The sequence below is a fragment of the Octodon degus genome, unplaced genomic scaffold, assembly GCF_000260255.1.
Source record: "Octodon degus isolate 3935 unplaced genomic scaffold, OctDeg1.0 scaffold00025, whole genome shotgun sequence".
Classification (NCBI taxonomy): domain Eukaryota; kingdom Metazoa; phylum Chordata; class Mammalia; order Rodentia; family Octodontidae; genus Octodon; species Octodon degus.
In genome coordinates this window covers 2830671-2850571 of record NW_004524601.1, presented here as the reverse complement: position 1 = coordinate 2850571, position 19901 = coordinate 2830671, and the positions used below count along the sequence as shown (strand labels likewise).

Genomic DNA, 19901 nt, shown 5'->3' with positions numbered 1-19901 from the left:
TTTTTTTTTACTTAATTTGTTTTTAATCATTTATTTATTTATTTTGTACCAGGTCTCACTACACAGCTCAGACTCGTAGTGATGCTGCTGTCTCAGCCTCCCCAGCTTTGGGATTACAGGCGTGCGCCACCACGCCTGGTTTTGGTGGCCAGCTCAGTGTGGGCCTGGCATGGCATGCGGTACTGGGGACTGAACCTGTGTCCTTGTGCTTTCCAGGCAGTTGCTTAGACCGCTGAGCTATCTTCCCGGCCAAGACACTTAATTTGTCAAGAGATGCGTGCATGCACGCGCTTAGCTGTGCCTCCGTTCTCTTCACTTCCAAGATGGTGTAGATGAGCGTGTTGTTGGTAGGGAGTCAGCTTCCTCCGAGCGAGGTGGAGGGCCCCACGTGGAGAGCTGCATCTAGCACGGCCTCCCGAGGGCTGTTCTCCTGTGCTCTTCCGCTCTCAGCTTCCACGCGAGCACTTGCAGTGGGCCACTCACCCCTTGTGGGCCACTCACCCCTCGGCTTCCTTTGTAAATGTCTTCTCCTCTCACCCCTTGAAGTACGGGTGCTCCTCGGGGGCAGGGCCTTTCTCCCTGCGCTTGCCTTGTTGGTGACTTTAGCGCCTCAGGTTTAGCTCACGCTTTATCCCCGAGCCTCTCTGCTCGGCACCTGCAGCCGGCTTTTCTGGGAGGCTGTCGTGTTGCTCTGGGTGTCTTCACCCACGCAGCCCTCTCTCCAGAGGCCACCTCTTGCGGCATGACCTGTCTCATTTGGTGATGTTGCTACTCCCCTTTGCTCACACCAGAACCCAGGACGTCTCACATCCCCTGGTTTCTGGTTCTGCCCGCCCTCACCCCTCCCGTTAGGAGTCTGCATCAGCTTCTCAGAGCCCTTCCTTCTGGTGTGTGTGGCCGCCCCTGCACTGGCGTTGTATGGTCTGCATCTAGTCAGGCGGAACAGTGCATTTTTGGCGAAACTCAAACCTTCCGTTTCCTCAGCTCCCCATGTCTAATCTCCAGCAGCAGCGACCTCTCTGTGCCCAGGGCAGGAACTCTTCTGGGTTCTAGACTGTACCCACAAAGGTCGAGGGTTTCCAACGAGCTGTGTGCTTCTGAGCCTGATTTGGAAGTTCCTGAGACCAGAACGAGTACGAGCCAGACGCTGTCATGAGGTGTGCCCTGTAATGATGAGGCTCACAGCTCTGTACTTGTGTTTGTCTTCTAGTTAGAACTTCCTAAATTTTACTGAGACATTTTTAAGAGATTTCTCTTAAGATAAGGTTTAGTCTCATCTGTTACACTAATGGAGAATGTCCCCTCTGTGTGCTGGATTTCTGCAGCTGGATTTCTGCTTCGTGAAGCAAAGATTATTTGTAATCATAGCTCAACAGCCGATGTTTTGATTTCTTTTCTTTAAGGCCTTCTAAACTTGTTCTGTTTTAATGAAGAATTATTTGAGAACTGGTTACTTAATAGCAACTGGCCAAGAAAGAAAAGGAGTACGGGAAGGTGCCCGGGTGCTCAGCATGCGCATCATGCCAGAGGGGCGAAGTCTTGGGCGCGGTGTTTCTTTTTCTCATCTTTCACATTTTTTAAAGATATATTTATGTATTTAGTACAGGGTCTCACTGCGCAGCTCAGACTCATAGAGATCTTCCTGTTTCAGTCTCCCCAGTGCTGGGATTATAGCTGTGTGCCCCCAGCCTTGGTTTTGGTGGCTGGTACGGCGTGGGGCTGGCGCAACATGTGCCGTGGATTGAACCTGGGTCCTTGCACTTGCCAGGCAGGTGCTTAGACATCTGCGCTATCTCTGTCGCCCTTCATCTTTCATTTTTCTTCAGTGCCCCGGCATACTTTATGCATGCGTGTGTTCAAGCATGCATAACGTGGCATTTACCATTTTGTGCATGTACAGTTCTGCAGCACCGAATGCACTCACACTTTGGGGTTACTTCAGTGTGCTTTTCCCTGCAACTATTATATTGAAATAATTTAATATTTTCATGAATGAGAGCCAAAGCTGTGATTGCACCGAATAAGCAGATTTTTCCAAGGTTATGAGTGTGTTGTAAAGAAAGTGCTTTGTTTGTGGAGTTTTGCTGAAGAATCTGGAGCATATCTAATCTGCTTGGGCTCGGGGAGAAACAGGTCAGTGGGGATTAACGGAAACAGGCATATTAATTCAGCTCATGTCAGTAAGTGTTTATGATTTTAGTTTAATAAAGTATTTAGAGAACTAAGACATTGAGCTGTGACAGGAAAGGACTCTCATTTAGTTACGGGCGGTAGCTTATTCTTAAGCAACAATGTTGTGGAAAATTATGAAGAAGATCCCCAATGTCTGGCCATTTCTGTGTTATATTTCAAAATGACTTCTAAGGTTAGAGACGATCCTGTCACATGAGGGTGGATAGAAATCACTTGGGACCCGAGGACTCTAGAAATGGTGCTTGTAGGTGAATCAATGTCTTGTGTTGTCCCATTGAAAGAAACAGATGTGCACCTTTTTACTGATGTTTGAAACTGTTCCCAATTCAGCCGGTTAGCCATTTTATAATGTATTTAATTTAGGAATACAGTAGATCGACAGGTGACGTGCGGGGTGATTGGTCAGGACCGTTCAAGCTCCATTTGGTTCAGTGAACTTGGGAATGTTAATTTGGAAACCTAAGCATGGAATGGCAGGAAGTAGCAAGGCCTGTGTCCATACCCGAGAAACCCTTGCACTGCCCGAGACCTGAGGCTAGCCTTGAGTTTTGGGGACACAGTTTCACAGATCGCTGCTCAGCCCCAGGAACTGGAGCTTGGCTTGTTGTTCTTGTTCCTAGAGAAACGCAAAAGATAGGGCGAGGGGTGGGAGATGAGGCCTCCGCTCAGAGTACAGAAACTGAGCTTTGAAACATGGAAAGGCCCTTCGCCTTGTAAACATCTGCTGACAAGCCTTGCTCAGGCACAGGGAGCCTGTCCAGGTGCCTGCCTGGCCTTAGGCTGGGACGAGCACATCTGAGCCGACGACAAACCTGGCTTCTCTTGGAATCTGCCCGGAGCTCCTGTTCCTTCCTCATTCTTCTGTATCTATCAAGGAAGATACCAAGGAAGACCTGCAACCCATCTGGAATGGTTTCCAACCTTAACTACCCTCTTCTGTGTGCACATCTGCTGAGACCTCTCCCAGGGGACTCAGGAGTTGGGGCCAGGACTCTGATAAGCAGATCGTTGCCATGAAGAAGGGAAGGAGGTTTGGAGCACCCACCCTCCTGTCCCCGGAACCTCATCTTTATCTGTCCCCCGAGCCCACCAAAGCCCGTGGGAAACGTGAGTGTGGCAAGTGGTTGCTGTCTGAGTGGGAAATTTCCCTTCACTGGGGCAGAACTACAGGAACGCCGGAGCCCTGAACCTTGTCCAGCATACTTTAATATAACCAGTCCTGGCACTCAGCATCAGCACACGAGCTAATCATTTGCTCACGCACGCCTGAGCCGGGCTTCCCCTCACTTGCGGCCTTGTAATGACTTTGGATATTGTCCTTGTGAGATGACAACTTAAGGATCACATCTTCCCGATTCCAGGTTTTAAGGCATTTTGGGATGTTTTTTAATCATACAGAAATCTCAGGTCAAGGCAGCCTGTGAGCCTCATAGGCAGGTAGATTCTTTTGTGGGCTTGATAAAAGACATTAGTCTCTCAATTTAAGGCCTCTCTTACTGCGAGAAGCCTTGATTTAAGAAGATGTTGGCGCCAAGCAGAGAGGCTGGGGGACAGCCAATGGTGGCGACGGCGGACACAGGGGGCTCTCTCTCCCCATTTTAGGCTTGTGAGGAACTATTGGGGCTTTCCAGTTCCCCCGGCAAGCATTTTTTTCTTTTAAATAATACAACATAGAAATAAAGAAAACGGCCTCAGAAATGATATAAAATTGGGCTGGGGAGATAGATCGGTGGTGTAAGTGCCTGTCTGGCAAGTGCAAGGACCAAAGTTTGGTCCTGGCTACTGTGTGCGGTGCTGGCCCCAAGACCAGGCATGGAGGCGCATGCCCTAAGCCCAGAGCTAGGGAGGCACAGGAGGACCACTATGAGTCAGAAGTGCCTAGGGAGACCTTGTGTCAGCAACAACAACAAAGAGACAATATAAAATTTCACTAAACGAAGTAATAGGAATTCAACAATGGTTGCTGTATTGCATAATGTTAAATTCAAATTACTTGTTTAGGTTACCACACATAACTTGAAAAATTGGTTTTAAAAACAAAACAAAACAAAACACAATGAAGCGGGAAATTAAAAAAAAAAAGAATAAAAAGAAAAAAAATTAAGCACTAACTGCTCCTTTCAAAAGAACAGCAGAAAGAAAAGGATCTTCTTACACACACACAAAAATTAATGTGAAAGAGCTTGGCACAAATGACTGGGCAAGTGGCTTCACTTAGCATCACGGGGCAGCCTCCCTCTTTACTTCCCTCAGTGGGTGCAGCCCGCTGCAGCCTCGCATCAGGCGCCTGCCTTGGGGTGTGGAGGAGCGCGGCCAGAGCTGTTTCTGCACACCTGGTTGAGACAGATCTAAATGGGCTCTAATAGAGCACATGCGTGTGAAAGGCTGAGCACTTATGGTTGTTTTTTAACTTGAGGGTGAGGAAGTTGACCACTATGTGATAATTAAAAATAGCAATTCTCTGAGAAAGCAGGAGCTAAAGTGCCAAATGCCAGGCCAGGGAGAAGCAATATTCTGTACTCTAAATTGGGTAATTTATATCTTGTCACTTGGAGATCACATATTTGAGTCAGTGAATCATCCTCCAGCACCGCAGAACTAAAGCAAGTTTGTTTCCTTTTCACAGGCAGGTTTTAGCCAATTAACTAATAAATCACTTTGCGTTTCCCCAAACACAGTACAGGAAGCCCCAGTTAAGTGGGCCTCAGGAGGAGACCCTGCGCTGTGTGAAGAGCGCCAGAGTTCTCTATCTCCAGTACATCGCTGCAATTTGTCTTTAGTGTTCAGAAGTCCAGAAGGAATTCAGTTCTTGTGGCTTCCTGGCCCCTGGTGGCATCTGTCTGTGGTCTCCCGGCAGTGGCCCGGGTGTGTGGCGTACCCCTCTCTCTCCCCATGAGCAGCCCTGTGCACTCTTGACTTCATGAAGGGCAGGAGCATTTTCTCTTTTGAGTGGCACAATAACAGTGTATTATATATGCAGATTACTAATTCCTGTGTGAAAACCTGAAAGTCAGATCCAGCGACATTAAGTGACTTCCCAAGGTCCTACTTGCAGTGAGTGGCATGATAGCAATTTGAGCTAGTTACTTCTTAAGTGTGTGTATTTGTCACATGGAGTAGAGGGTTTTATTTTGGTGTGCTCATACACTGTATTAGGTCTCTCTAACTTGCCTCCTCACCCCTCTTTATTCCTTTTTTTTGGACAAGTTATTTGTGATCCTCCGTAGGTGCCATGCTGTCTCTGGGGAATGCTGATTTAAAAATTGGGCACTGTGAGTGCACCTTAAGATGCTTTGGGGAAATTTGTTTGTGAGAGAATAATTTGAATTGTTAATATGATTGGGGGCATTATTAAAATGAGTAAAAGGTCTAAAGAAATATGTGATTTGAAGTGAAATCCATGAGATGTGCAATGCAAAGGGATTGGCAGTACCAGATGTAGGCATCAGCCCAAGGCGGAGAGGGAATCCATCCTGGCGTGTTCTGAGCATTCGGAAGCCTGGGCCTGGACTTCACAAGGGCCATGGTGAGAGGCCACATGGGCTCAGGAAGCACACCGCCACCTGTGCCTTTCACCTGTGCAGAGTCTGCAGGCCTTAACAGGAGATGGCGTTTGAGGTCCTGTGAGCGGTTCCTGCGAAATCCTTCTGGAAGAGGCAGAGACCGGCAACGTGTGCTTAAGGCTTTCTTTTTATTGAGAGCGCACATGGACATTTGCGAAACAAGTTTCCTTTCAGCCTGATCCTAACCAATCTGTTAGCAGGGCCTCTTTTCTGACACAGTGAAGGATAAATTTTAGGCTGACCTTTGTTCAAATAGCTACACTCATTGGTGTCTTGGAAATCCCCAGAGTGTTTTTGGGTGCATTTCTATTTTCTGAAAGAGCCTGATTCATTGTTTTCTAATTACTTTACAGGATCCTTCAAACCAGAAATGTGGCGGGAGGAAGAAGACGGTGTCTTTCAGCAGCATGCCCTCAGAGAAGAAGATAAGCAGCGCCCACGACTGCATCAGCTTCATGCAGGCCGGCTGCGAGCTGAAGAAGGTGCGGCCCAACTCGCGCATCTACAACCGCTTCTTCACCCTGGACACTGACCTGCAGGCACTTCGCTGGGAGCCTTCCAAGAAAGACCTGGAGAAGGCCAAACTGGACATTTCAGACATCAAGGAGATCCGGCTGGGGAAGAACACAGAAACGTTCAGAAACAATGGCCTTGCCGACCAGATCTGCGAGGACTGCGCCTTTTCCATACTTCATGGGGAAAACTACGAGTCCCTGGACCTGGTGGCCAACTCCGCCGATGTCGCCAACATCTGGGTGTCTGGATTGCGGTACCTGGTGTCTCGCAGTAAGCAGCCCCTGGATTCTATGGAGGACGACCAGAACACCCCTCGGTTTTTGTGGTTGAAAACAGTGTTTGAAGCTGCCGATGTTGACGGGAATGGCATTATGTTGGAGGACACTGCTGTCGAGCTAATAAAACAACTCAACCCTACCCTGAAAGAATCTAAGATCAGGTTAAAGTTTAAAGAAATCCAAAAGAGCAAAGAAAAATTAACCACCCGAGTGACTGAAGAGGAGTTTTGTGAAGCTTTTTGTGAACTTTGCACTCGGCCGGAAGTGTACTTCTTACTTGTGCAGATATCGAAAAACAAAGAATATCTGGATGCTGATGACCTCATGCTGTTCTTGGAAGCGGAGCAAGGGGTCGCCCACATCACAGAGGCCATGTGCTTGGACATCATCAGGAGGTTCGAGCTTTCTGAGGAAGGGCGTCAGAAGGGGTTTCTGGCCATCGATGGCTTCACGCAGTACTTACTGTCACCAGAGTGTGACATTTTTGATCCTGAGCAAAAGAAGGTCGCCCAAGACATGAGCCAGCCTTTATCTCACTACTATATCAACGCTTCCCACAACACCTACCTAATAGAAGACCAGTTCCGGGGCCCGGCTGATGTCAATGGCTACGTCAGAGCTTTGAAGATGGGCTGTCGAAGCGTCGAGCTGGATGTGAGCGATGGTCCAGATAACGAACCGATCCTTTGCAATCGAAATAACATGACCTCACCCCTGTCCTTCCAGAGTGTCCTGGAGGTGATCAATAAGTTTGCCTTTGTCGCCTCTGAGTACCCACTCATCCTCTGCCTAGGGAACCACTGCTCCCTGCCCCAGCAGAAGGTCATGGCCCAGCAGATGGAGAAAGTCTTCGGCGACCAACTCTACACAGAAGCCCCCTCGCCGTCCGAATCCTACCTCCCGTCACCAGAAAAGTTAAAAAGGATGATCATTGTGAAAGGAAAGAAACTGCCCTCTGACTCAGACGCGCTGGAAGGAGACGTCACAGACGAGGACGAAGAAGCTGAAATGTCTCGCAGGATGTCCGTCGACGACAGCGGGGAGCAGAAGCAGATACGGCTCTGTCGTGAGCTGTCTGATTTGGTGTCCATTTGTAAATCTATTCAGTACAGGGATTTTGAGCTGTCTATGAAAAGCCAGAACTATTGGGAAGTTTGTTCATTTAGTGAAACAGAGGCTAGTCGGATTGCGAATGAGTACCCAGAGGATTTTGTGAATTACAATAAGAAGTTTTTGTCTAGGGTCTACCCAAGTGCCATGCGGATCGATTCCAGTAACTTGAACCCGCAAGACTTCTGGAATTGCGGCTGTCAGATTGTGGCCGTGAACTTTCAGACCCCAGGGCCGATGATGGACCTGCACACGGGCTGGTTCCTCCAGAACGGGGGCTGCGGCTACGTCCTGCGGCCGGCCGTCATGCGAGATGAGGTTTCCTACTTCAGCGCCAACACGAAGGGTGTGGTGCCTGGCGTGTCTCCTCTGGCGCTGCACATCAAGATCATCAGCGGCCAGAATTTCCCGAAGCCCAAGGGAGCGTGCGCCAAAGGCGACGTCATCGATCCCTACGTGTGCGTGGAGATACACGGAATCCCGGCCGACTGTGCCGAGCAGAGAACTAAAACTGTCCAGCAAAACAGCGACAACCCTATTTTCGATGAAACCTTCGAGTTCCAAGTCAACCTTCCCGAGCTGGCCATGATCCGCTTCGTGGTTCTGGACGACGATTACATCGGGGATGAGTTTATAGGGCAGTACACCATCCCGTTCGAGTGCCTGCAGCCGGGCTACCGGCACGTTCCCCTGCGCTCCTTCGTGGGCGACATCATGGAGCACGTGACCCTGTTTGTCCACGTGGCCATCACGAATCGGAGCGGCGGAGGGAAGGGGCAGAAGCGCAGCCTCTCGGTGAGGATGGGGAAGAAAGTCCGCGAGTACACCATGCTCAGGAATGTCGGCCTCAAAACCATCGACGACGTCTTCAAGATAGCGGTTCATCCCTTGCGGGAGGCCATAGAGATGAGAGAAAACATGCAGGTAGGCGCCGGGACCGCCCTCTGTGCCGTGGCGGCTGCCGTGTGGGTTGTCAGGCGCGCTGTGCGGATGCAGATCGCTGAGCTGTGTCCCACGCCACCCGCGACGCCGCAGATGCGTTTGTTCCTTCCACCTGTGAACACCGTGCTTAGCTCAGCCTCACTAAGCCAGTAAAATGGAGAATCCGCCTAGTTAAAGGCAGCGTCTCCATTAACATCTTTAGTACACAGCAAAACTGAAACGTCCACCTAGATGGCGAGATGTACTAGGAAAACGTGCGCGACATAAAGCATGTACTCAGACATACTGAGTGCAAGTGTGCACGTAAATGTTTGCCAGTGTGGACGTGGAGGGGAATTGGACATCAGGACAAATGTAATAGCTGTTAAGTTTAGCTTCTAGTTGTTTCAGTGTAGAACAATAAATTAGGACCTATGAGAACAAACAAGCCCAGCAGCTAAGTTTGCTGGGAACGATTCAGCCTTCTCTCCTAAACGCAGCTGAGATGCAGGAACACAGTTCTGGGCTCAGGCTGGCTCTCGGCGCTGCTCCCTGTTGATGAGCGCTGGTCTCGGATCACACGGGCGTGCTCTCCAAGGTGGGAGAAGTGGTCACACCTACCCCCCAGGGCCAGGGCACGGGTTCGGTAATGTGTTCTGGAGTGGTCCCCCACAAAAACCCCTACTTTGAAGATACCAGATGAACTTGTGGAGGTTCAGTAGATTGTCAGATAGTGCAGCGGGCAGACAGTGGTGTTAGACTTTCGGTTTAGGGGTGCTTAGCATGAAAGCCCGCTGTCTGTCCCACAGTGCAGAGCCCGCAACGCTAAGCCTCATGACTTGTGGAACGCTTTTTGTTTTGTCACTTCAACAGAGAAATACTGGAACAGGCTTAGGTTTTCATTAGCCAAGAAGGCACAGAAAGCCAGCGCAGCAGAGCTGGGTTATCACCGCTTGCTCTGAGCTGTGCTGCCTTAGCTGCTATTTTAAGGTTGGCTCCAAATATCAGTATCTGCTGTGGGACATTTTCTGACACCATTTTGACAACTGTGTGTCCTTAGATTAGTTAGATATTATTTCTATACTAACTTTGTATAGTATATTTTATATATTTCTTTAAATATATCCTTTATATCTCTTATATAGTTAGAATGTCTATAAAGAAAAGCTGATTATAAAGTTTTCCCAGGAAATATTCTTTTTTTTTTTTTTTCAGAACCGGGGATTGAACTCAGGCTCTTGCGCTTGCCAGGGAAGCACTTACTCCACTGAGCCATTTCCCTGGCCCCTTCCCAGGAAGTATTCATAATTTATGTATTTTAACAGAAAGCATTTTTGGCCAAGGATGAGTTAGAACCTAACCTTTGGAAAAGTGGATAGTCGCTGTTATTAAATTAGTGAGCTGCTTAGTAGCTACAGACTAGGCAGTCTTAACAAAGTGGAAAACAGTCGTCACTCCTATTGAACATGATTTCTTTGGACCGTAGTATGTGTAAAGGCAGCTCTGCGTGAGACACATCTTCAGTGTCTGTGTGTGGTAGTATTTTGGGGTGATGAGGTACTGCCACCCACCCATGGGCAGGGGCACAGAGGGGGAGCAGCTGCAGCCATCTCAGGCAGTGCCCAAGGGTGGTGGCATCTCCAGGGCCCACGGGCCTGGTGCACAGACCGGTGAGATGCCATGCCCGCTGCAGCTGCAGGGCAGCCACTGCTGCTCTGCTTGAAGCCCGCGTGGTTGCGGTCTGCACTGCTTTGCTTGGGGGCCTGCCGTAGGTGGCGGCTGAGGCTCGGGCGGGCGGGGAATGCACTGGATTAGCAGTGCATTCCCCCTGCAGCCTCGGTGTCCCAGGGCGTTGGCATGGCTGGGATCCAGTCTGCTCCTCACAGAGCCCTGGTGCACTCTGCCTGCATGTGACCGTGCTCTCCACCCCCAGAACGCCATCGTGTCCGTGAAGGAGCTGTGCGGGCTGCCGCCCATCGCCAGTCTGAAGCAGTGCCTGCTCACGCTGTCCTCCAGGCTCGTCACTGGTGACAACAGCCCCTCAGTCTCGCTGGTGATGAGAGACACCTTCCCGTACCTGGAGCCTCTGGGTGCCCTTCCTGAAGTGCAGAAGAAGATGCTGGCTGCTTATGACCTGGTAGGAAACGCGCCCGGTGGGTGTTGTCTATGTGTGCACTGTCCCCAGTGTCGTGGCCTCATGTCGAGCTCTGGGGACCTGCAGGGAGCCACTGCTGTCAGCCTAGCCCATCAGGCTGCCTCCTGCTAATCAGTGAGAAGACAAATGAGGGATTCTCACATCACTCACTGGATGTGGCAAAATGCAGCTATTCGGGCTGACGGGGCTTGAGGCCTGGAGAGCCACCGCCTAGCAGAGTGCTGGGCAGAGTGCTTAGGCAGTGCTTAGGAAGCCAGGCTTCCCATCCCTAGTGTGGCCCTTACTCTCACAGCCCATGCTTGCTGTCAAGGCTCTGCCCCTAACATCTGTGTTCAGCCCCTCTGGAGCCAGGGGGGGAAGGGAGAAGGAGATGGGGAGGGGGAGGAGAATGATGGCAACATAGAGTGCCTCGCTTATATTTTATCATCTGGAACTGACGCATAGCCACGCCGAGGGGCACGGCGTGATGAGGCGTATATGCTTGGTGGCATCCCTTCTGTTGTTAGGAAACAGGGACGGGACGGATGAGACGTGAACAGGTCTCCAGAGGTGACCAGGCAACTTGCCCTTCCCCTTTTAAAAACACAAAAATGTGAAACACATTTAATCTTAGCACACATTTTTAATTAGAGAGGGGGTGCCAGGCCATGAGCCGGGGGCACGTGCGCCTCAGCCAAGCTCCTCATGGCTGGCCAGAGGCTCATGTGTGCTGAGCAGCTGCACAGCGAGGCCCGCCTCTAACAGGGTGCAAGGAAAGAGACGTGTGAGCACTCCGCACCCCAGCTCGCCGCTCCTGCTCTTCTGATGCAGGAGGTGGGGAGGGGAATGCCCTTCCACTGCCTCGAGTGGAAGACAAACGAGTGGGGAAAATATATATGTATATATTTCGAGAAAGTGTTGAAAATACAGATTAAATATTTGTGAATTGGCTCTGTATTTTGCCTTTCTTAGGACGTATTCTAAGAGAACAGAGATGTGAATATTCCTTTTTAATAATGTCGACCTAAGTGTCAGCTCAGTCTCATGTAATAATCCGTATATTCCTTTGAAGTCACACAGACAGCGCTAGAGGCGGGTGTGTGACGGAGAAGCACTGTGATGTGTTTTGGCAAGATGCTGCAGTCTGGACCCGAGGCGCAGCAGGCTCAGTTTATGCTCCTCTGCGTGTGTGCACGCGTGCGTGCGTGCGTGCGTGTGTGCGTGCAGCACCAGCGCGCTGTGACTCTGCAAGGCGAGGTGCGGGCCGTGTCTCTGCTCTGTGCGCTCTGTGCTTGCCAGACACTTCGCAGTGAATCTGCCTGTCCTGCGAATGACAAGATGCTAAGGAAGAGAAAACAAACAGATCTTAAAATCTGCTGGCGAGGAAAGTTCACCTCAGGCCTGAGTCTCAATTTTCATGAAATCAATTTTTTTCACCATAAAAGCAGGCACTGAAAGCTGTTCAGTGAATAGGTATAATTGCCATCTAAGAGGTGAAATTAGGGTCCCAGTTGCCATAGAGACAGACAGCGAAGTCACTTCTTCCCTGTGCGCTGCGAAAGGACCCGCTGGCACGGCCCTGGGTCTGTAATAAGCACCTGGGGTGCGGGCTGCTTCTGCTCATACCCACTGTCGGTGCTTTGTCCTCCCCAGCGACTGCTACAGCCGAAACAATGTTTGCCTTTGTCTCCTCTGTGTAGTTAGATGCAGTGTGCAGGCAGAATGTGGTTTTCCAAAATTTAAAATCAGCTGCTTTGGATGGCAGAAATCCTTCCCAGGGGGCCTAGATTTCAAGTTCCCATGCACACGAGGCCTCACACTGGTAAGCGGGGGACACCTGTCCCGCACCCAAGGGTGCGCCTGCACCCCGCAGGAGCCCTGGCATAACGCTGGTGTTCTGGCTGCTGCTGCTGCTGCTGCTGCTGCGTGTTCCTCTGGGGTGGGTTCTGGGCAGACAGCCCTGAAGGCGGATCTCATGGTGACACTTTAGGGTCGGCAGGGTATTGGTTAGTGTCTTTAGTGCTCACAGTGGATGAGTGCTAGTGATCTTAGAGGTGCCTCCCGAGCTGCTCTGCAGATCCAGGGGATTGTGTGAAGCAGACAACAGATCCTGCTGCTCTCCTCACACCAGCAAGAGCTGTCGTCATCAAGAAATCAGATATTACCAAGTGCTGGCGGGGCTGCGGGACAGAGAACCCTCGGCACTGCTGCTCGGATGTGAGCGAGAACAGCCACACTGGAGCCCTGTGTGGGGGCTTCTCAGAACTCTAAGACTAGAAGCTCCATGCCACCTAGCTCGTGCTCTCCTAGGTGTCTTCCTGCAAGAGTCTAAGTCGTCCTATTACACAGATTACCGCCCCCCATTACAGCAGCACAACTGGAATAGCCAAACCCTGGAAGTGGCTGTCCATCGAAGACAATGTGACACTGCCACACAGTGGAGCTAGCCCGCCCTACAGAAGGGTCGGCTTGAGGAGGAGCTTGCAGGCAGACTACTGGGGACATCAGAGAAGTCAGTTACGTCAGGGGCTGGAGCCGGGTGGTGAGTGGTGGGTACAGGAGGCTGTGCAGGGGCTTTGGGCGACTCAGAAACCAGAATCCACTTTGATACAGGCCATGGATTTAGCTAACAGTACTCTAGCATTCCTGGCCGCTCAGCTGTGGAGAACAGCGTCAGTAATGGACGGGGGTGGGCTCAGGCGCCGTGGGAACTCTGTGCTTGCCACTCAACTTTTATGTCACTGTGAGTTTCTCATAGACGCAGTTGAAAAACACCAACAGTATTATTATGAATGAAGTGCATTTGGGGGAACAGGACAGATGAACAGCCCGGGGCTAGGTGCCTGGGGGGACAGGGGTTTCCCAGAGCACAGCCCTCAACCACGTTCCTCCTAGCAGGAGTGCACACACTACACAGCTGCAGCCTCTGCTTAGGACGAAGGAGACCGAGAGCTGCTCTCAGCAGAGCGCTTGGCTCGTTGGTCTAGCATCGCAGACCCAGTTCCTGTGACTCCACTGAGAATCCACGCACGGCCTGAAGGTGTGCCGTGCTGCTCCAAGGGAGAGATGTGCTCTTGAGAATATCGGTCCTGTAGTGGATGGCTAACTGGTGGCCAGCTTGTGACACCCAGTTGAGCAGAACTACGTGGTGTTGGGCTGGGAGGCTCAGCTGAGGCTTATTGGCAGCAGCATAAGAGGCGGAGCTGGAGAAGCTGTTGGGAGGCTGTCGGGGAGGCTGTTTGGAGCAGCTCTTGGAAGCCACTGGTTCTCCTGGGCATGCTGGCCTTCCTGGTGAACTTGGCTGTTCTTGGAGGAGGAGCTTGGGACCTTGTTGCGGCTGAGGATGGCTATATTTCACTTTCGGGGAGCTCTGGTCCTCATCTTGAGCATCGCTTCCTGGCTCTGGAGGGGTGCACTGCTCAGTCTCAGAAGCTTGTCATGTTGGCTTTCCTGATGGGAACTCAGCTTTCCTCATCGCTGGAGGAGCTCGGACCTCATTGTCCCTGAGGATGGCTGTGGTACTTTTGTGGGGAACTCTGGCTCTTACATTGAGCATCACCTCCTGGCTCCAGTTCAAATCCCCCAGCCTGCTGGCACAGATCCTTCATCCTGCTGACGTACTTTCTAGCTTCCACCACTGACATTGGGTCTTCCCAGTGCAGATCTGTGAATCAGGATTTTATGAGCCATTGTTGTAGGCTCCAGGCCTCCATCTAGGTGGATATGTGGAGGTGTTGGTTGTGGGCTCCAGGCCTCCATCCAGGACTTGTGAACACATTGGTTGTGGGCTCCAGCTTCCATCCAAGAGGACATGTGGAGGCATTGGTTGGGGGTTCTAGGTCTCCATCCAGGAGGACTTGTGGAGGAGTTGGTTGGGGGTTCTAGGTCTCCATCCAGGTGGACTTGTGGAGGAGTTGGTTGGGGGTTCTAGGTCTCCATTCAGGAGGACTTGTCGAGGTGTTGGTTGTGGGCTCTAGTCCTCCATCCAGGAGGACTTGTGGAGGAGTTGGTTAGGGCTCAAGGTCTCCATCCAGGTGAACTTGTGGAGGCAAAGGTTGTGGGCTCCAATTCTCCATCCTGGTAGACTTGTGGACACCTTGGTTGTGGGCGCTAGGTCTCCAGCTGGACTCATGCAGGATATCAGGATCCAGGCCCTCAGGTGGATTCTTTAGTCTTTACTGTGTGGGCAGATTTCCTGCACTCTTTGTACATGATTTTTTGGGTAATTATAAAATGTGTCCCATATTGTATTATTCTTCTTGCAGAAGCCTGAACCATGACACGTCCTGAGTTTGTGTGTGCAGATTCTTTGTAAAGGTAGCTCGTGCTAATGACCCGAGGTAGCCACTACCAAATATTCGCTCAAGTAATAGCTAGAAATTTATTCCTGTCTAAAACTCATTTTAACTTTAGGGGTGCGTTGAGATCAGGTGTGTTGTGCAGTAGAACGGGTGGTCTGTGTGACTCAGTTCGAGATGACTGAAGACACATCCTCCCCCACCCGCACAGCATGTGTCTGTCTGTTCCTGGCTAGTTGGAATTTCAGAGCTGCAACCGAGTCCTTTGGATGCGGACTCACCCGAAAGCATCTCTGGCCACGATGCTCCAGCTCACATTCTCCCTCCAGGCCCCTGTGGGAACTGAGTAAGCCTGTTCCTCCAGGCCCTTCCTTCCCAGGGACGCTTGGGCCCCAGGTGGTGACTGAAGAAAAGGCGATCTTGGAGGTGGGTGTGTTCAACTGCAGGAGAGACGCTGGGGACAAGACTCTCCTGCCTCCCTCAGGCAAGCAGCAGTGACCAGGGACACAGAGGCGGAGCTGACGGCTCTGCTCCAGCCATGACAAAGAGGGGCCCTGGAGCACTGTGGGCTTTAGGACAGTTCCTCAGGACCATCCCTGGGCTGACTGGAGGCCAGAGGGCCATTTCTAAGTCACTTGTCCTTTTCAGCTGATTTTTAGGTTTTTTTTTTCTTGACTCAGGTCTCTGAGAGACCAATCAAACTTCCACTCTCTGGAAGTTCATTTTCTCTAGAAAAATCCCCACGGCATGGAGAGATGCAGAGAGCACTGTCTCTACTGTCAATGCCAAATAATTAGACTCCAAATGAAAGTCTAAATGCTTGTTTAGGGTTAGTCTTAGTCAGGGGTGGTTAAGGACAGAAGCTGGTCATTGTGAAAGCTGCCCAGTGGGAGGGGAGAGTGGCAACATACAGTGTTTAATTTTAGAGGGACTGGGGGCCCCCGTGTCCCTGCTGCAGCTGGCCCAGGCCCTGAGCTCGCGGGTGCAGAGGTGATGTTGAGCCTCGCAGGCCCATGCCTGTGGCCGGAGACCCTGGATGGTGTCCCCTGCAGCACACCGTGTAGCTGTGGGCAGTGCTGTGTCCCTTCAGTAGGACACTGTCATGGTTAGTTTGAATGTGTCTAACTGTTTTTGCCCTACATTACTGTTCTTGGGCGTGTGGATTTAGTCTTGTTTTCCAAACACATCCTTAACCCCATCCCTACAGCTCGCTCTAGCTACACGTCCACCCCGGATGGCTGGGCACCGCCACACCACCTCCGTGCTCAAGGACAAAGACTGAACAGCGCACAGGCTGAGTCAGTCTTCCCATTTCCGGGGTGTTGTCCGTCTTCTGACCACTGCGAAGGAGCATGCCAGCGGCCCCCGACCGTTTCCAGTGTGCCCTCTCTGAGCCCCGCGCACCCTTCGTTTCCCAGTCAGCGCCCTGGACCCGCCTTCTCCCCGTGGCCATGCTGAGGTGCCAGGTGTCTTCTTCTGCTGGAGACCCCTTCCCTTGGGCTCCCCTCTCCCCAGTGCAGCCACGGGGGTAACTGTGTACTCTTCACCATTACTGACATGTAGGTAACAAGCAAGAATTCTGTGCTTCAGGTGCAGAACGTGACGTCTTTTGATGCTACTGATGCACTGGGTGGTGCGGCCTGCAGCCTTTGTGCGCCGGCGCCGGCCGCTCCTCTGTCACCTGATCTCTCCACTGTCCTCTGCAGTGCTTGCCATTGGTGAAGGCAGACTTCTGTCCTGTCCTCTCTCAAAAGTGACCTTGTTAACAAAGGGTTCACTCCTGGACTGGATACAGTGTGTGTTCACCTGACACGTTCCATAGTATGTGTCCTCCTAGATGTTCTCCTAGATGGCTTTCAGCATGAATGGAGGAGTCGCCAGGTCGCTGTGATGACGTGTGATGCTCCTTGTCACAACAGACACAGTAAATTAAGGCCGAGACAGGTAGAATAACCTGTTAAGGAGCCCTTCCCTGTGAGGCGTCACTGCGCTGATGCCAGCGGGCCTTTCCTCCAATGAGTGTGTTTGGGATGTGTGTCATGTGCCAGGCCATGTTGGTTGCCCAGGAAAGAAGTGACCAGAAGTGAACTCTCTGTCCCCAAGGATGGGTGACCTTGACAGGGAGGCAGATCAGGAGGGAGCAAAGGCACACTCAGCCTGGAGAGCTGCCTGGTGGCGCTCATGTGCGGAGCTGCGTAAGGGCCACAGTCCCAGGTGGGGCGTGGAGCTGGGGCTGTACCCGCTCTCCTCCCACCCATAGCCAAGCTGGTTTTATTTGCAAGTAATTTTGAAAGAAAAGAGCCATTTGACTTCCGTGTAGATATTTCTTCAGATAGCAGGTTTGGGCTCTTTCCATGCTCTCAGCTGCCTGATTTTTCCATGCACAGTGAAGAAATACGTGCCCTCATATTTAATCCTTTTATGTGTTTTAAGTCACTGTGAAAACCTTCGGGCAGTTGGTGCTCTGAATACATCACCTGCACGTGGAATCCTCTTCACAGGGCCCTGTGACTGTGAAGCAGAAGCCCAAAGACTTCCTCAAAGGCAACAACACGAGCACAAAAATCAAAAGTTTACTCTGGCAAGGCCATGGGTGTTCTGAGGAGAAAGTGAAATCAGTACTGGCCAGAGAACATGACCAAGGGCTCTCATCGCGCTGCCTCAGCTGGGCTGTTCTTGCTCGCATGAGGAGCTCAGGGAGGCCATCGGTTGCTGGCCGGCAGTGCCTGCTGTGGTACTGCAGGTTGGTGCCCTGAGTAGGCAGGGGCAGCGTGTAGGACGCGCTGCCTCCCTCACATCTCCCTCACATCACAAGACTTGCATTGGCTCGGTGGGCACTGGGTGTAGGGGTGGCCGCAGTTCTTCCGGGTAGTGTTGCTCACAGAAACCGATTTGGATGGAAAGTATGTCGTCAGAGGTGGTCTCCTTCCATCTGTCTCTCTCCTTGTGAGGTTTGTGCAGAGCTTTATGTTAGCTTTTAGTTTTCACTTCAAAAAGTATGTTGCCGGTGTAATTAGTAATGGAGCCCAGAAAAACAGCTGCCCACTGGTGTGTCCCCAACCGTAGCTGGGAATTTATAAACAAGACCTGGGCTGAGGGCATCCACACTTCCTTCATGGTGGACGTCAGTACATTCTCTGTATGAAGAGGTGACTGACTGCCCGCATCCTGAGAGGTGACAGAACCTCCCCCTCGTCCCAGGGTCCAAGGACCCGGACGTTGGGGTTGTGTCTCCAAGAGCCTTTCGGGCTGGCTGCTTGGTGCACTGTGGTGTGTGCTTCCCCCCACACCCACTGTGTGTCTGAGGCCTCTGGTTCCTGAGACACTGTTAGGAAAGGGCGTGGAGTCATGGGCCTGGCCAGCCACAGTGTCCGGGAAAAGGCGCATGGGGTCTTGTCCCTGGACATCTTTGTGAATGAGCTAAAGCGCAGTGATACCTGGGTCGAATTGATCGTTTCTAGTGAGTTTTCAAGACGTAGGTGACAGCTGTTTGGGAGCCAGAGTGCCTGGAGGCAGGGGGAGGTGCAGTGACCCTTTGTGCTGACTGCGGCTCCCTGCTGGAGATCCCATCCCTTGTGAATCTGGAGGCATGTCCCATGGTCTCCCCTGTGCACAGCTCCTTGTCCTGCACCCTTGAGTCAGGTGGCTCAGGGGACTTGGGGCCAGTCCCAGGACAGGGGACACTTTCTTGCAGAGCCGAGTGGCAGAGGACTTCCCAGCAGATACAAATATCCTGGCTTTGTATTTGTTTTTGTTCATGGAAAGTTAACTATCTTTACATGGTTGATTGCTTGAAAGTAAATAGGCCAACCTAGTCATGATGCTTTTTTTTCTAAAATATTTAAATGTTTAATTTAAGATAGAATGTTTTATTTAAAATACTTAAGGAGCTGGGGATGTAGCTCAACAGCATAGTACCTGCCTGTCAGGCATGAGGTCCTGACTTTGATTCTAGTTAGCAGATAGATAGATAGATAATACCTAAGAAACTCAAAGAACAAAGCAAAAGAGTCCTAGTTGCAGTAGCAAATGTATATGTAATAGCACTCTAACTTCCAGGTAGACAGGAATCACAACTTAGTGAGGAGGTGACAATGTAGAAGATAGTCAAGGTATGCAGTGAAGGGCCACTGAAGATAAAAAATGAGAAATTCTTCAAATACATTTAAAAAAGTAGAATGGCCTAGGGATTTGCAGAACAGATGGGGAGTGAAGAAGACATTGAGACTGAGGAGGGGGGCTGCCCTGACGTGTGCAAGGAGGCCTGGGAGCGTTTGCCCAGGACAAGGCAGGGTGCCTGCATAGGGAGCAGGATTCAGTGGACCCTAGAAGCAGGGACCTGAGGCTGGGGGGTGTTTGCATCCCTCGGGGGCCCAAACTCTAGGACAGAAGAATTTGAATGCAGTCAAATTGGGAAGGAAATGGCAAAGCCAGAGCTACCTGGCGTTGTATTTTTGGAAGAAGGATTTTAGAAGGGAGAAGGGGAAACGCTTGCTGGGCAGGAGCTCAACCTCTGGCGCTGTCCAGGTGAGAGCCCAGGGAGGCAGGCGAGAGCCGGATCCGGAGTCTCTCTGCTGCCTGCTTTCTTGCTGTCTTTCAGTGTTTGGGGGAAGGGATGGGGAGGAGGCAACAGGACAAAATGGAGTGGAAACCCTTCAAGGGCAAGGCACCTCTGCGCCCACTGTCCCAGGCGACTGGGTCAGCGTCTCTGTCCTTACCTCCCACCGGGGCTGTGGGAGTTCAGGGTGAGGGAAGTATGGGGTGCTGTTGGCTTGTGATTATCATTTGCCTTTCAGGAATCCATACTGGAAAGGCTTACTTGGTTTATAACAAGATAATAGAAGAGCTTCTTGTTCCACATCCCTGTAGACACGCACATGTGGCTGTG

The 19901-nt window shown here is 51.2% G+C and overlaps 1 protein-coding gene across 1 annotated transcript in view; it reads left to right on the top strand.

Annotated features, from left to right (window-relative positions):
• Window positions 1-19901, top strand: part of Plcl1 (phospholipase C like 1 (inactive)) — a 270735-nt gene that overhangs the window by 205627 nt on the left and 45207 nt on the right. The window contains exons 2-3 of the mRNA XM_004628662.2: window positions 6110-8584; window positions 10515-10718. Coding sequence (XP_004628719.1) covers window positions 6164-8584; window positions 10515-10718 — 2625 coding nt within the window. The 5' untranslated portion in view covers window positions 6110-6163. The remainder of the gene's footprint in view (window positions 1-6109; window positions 8585-10514; window positions 10719-19901) is intronic.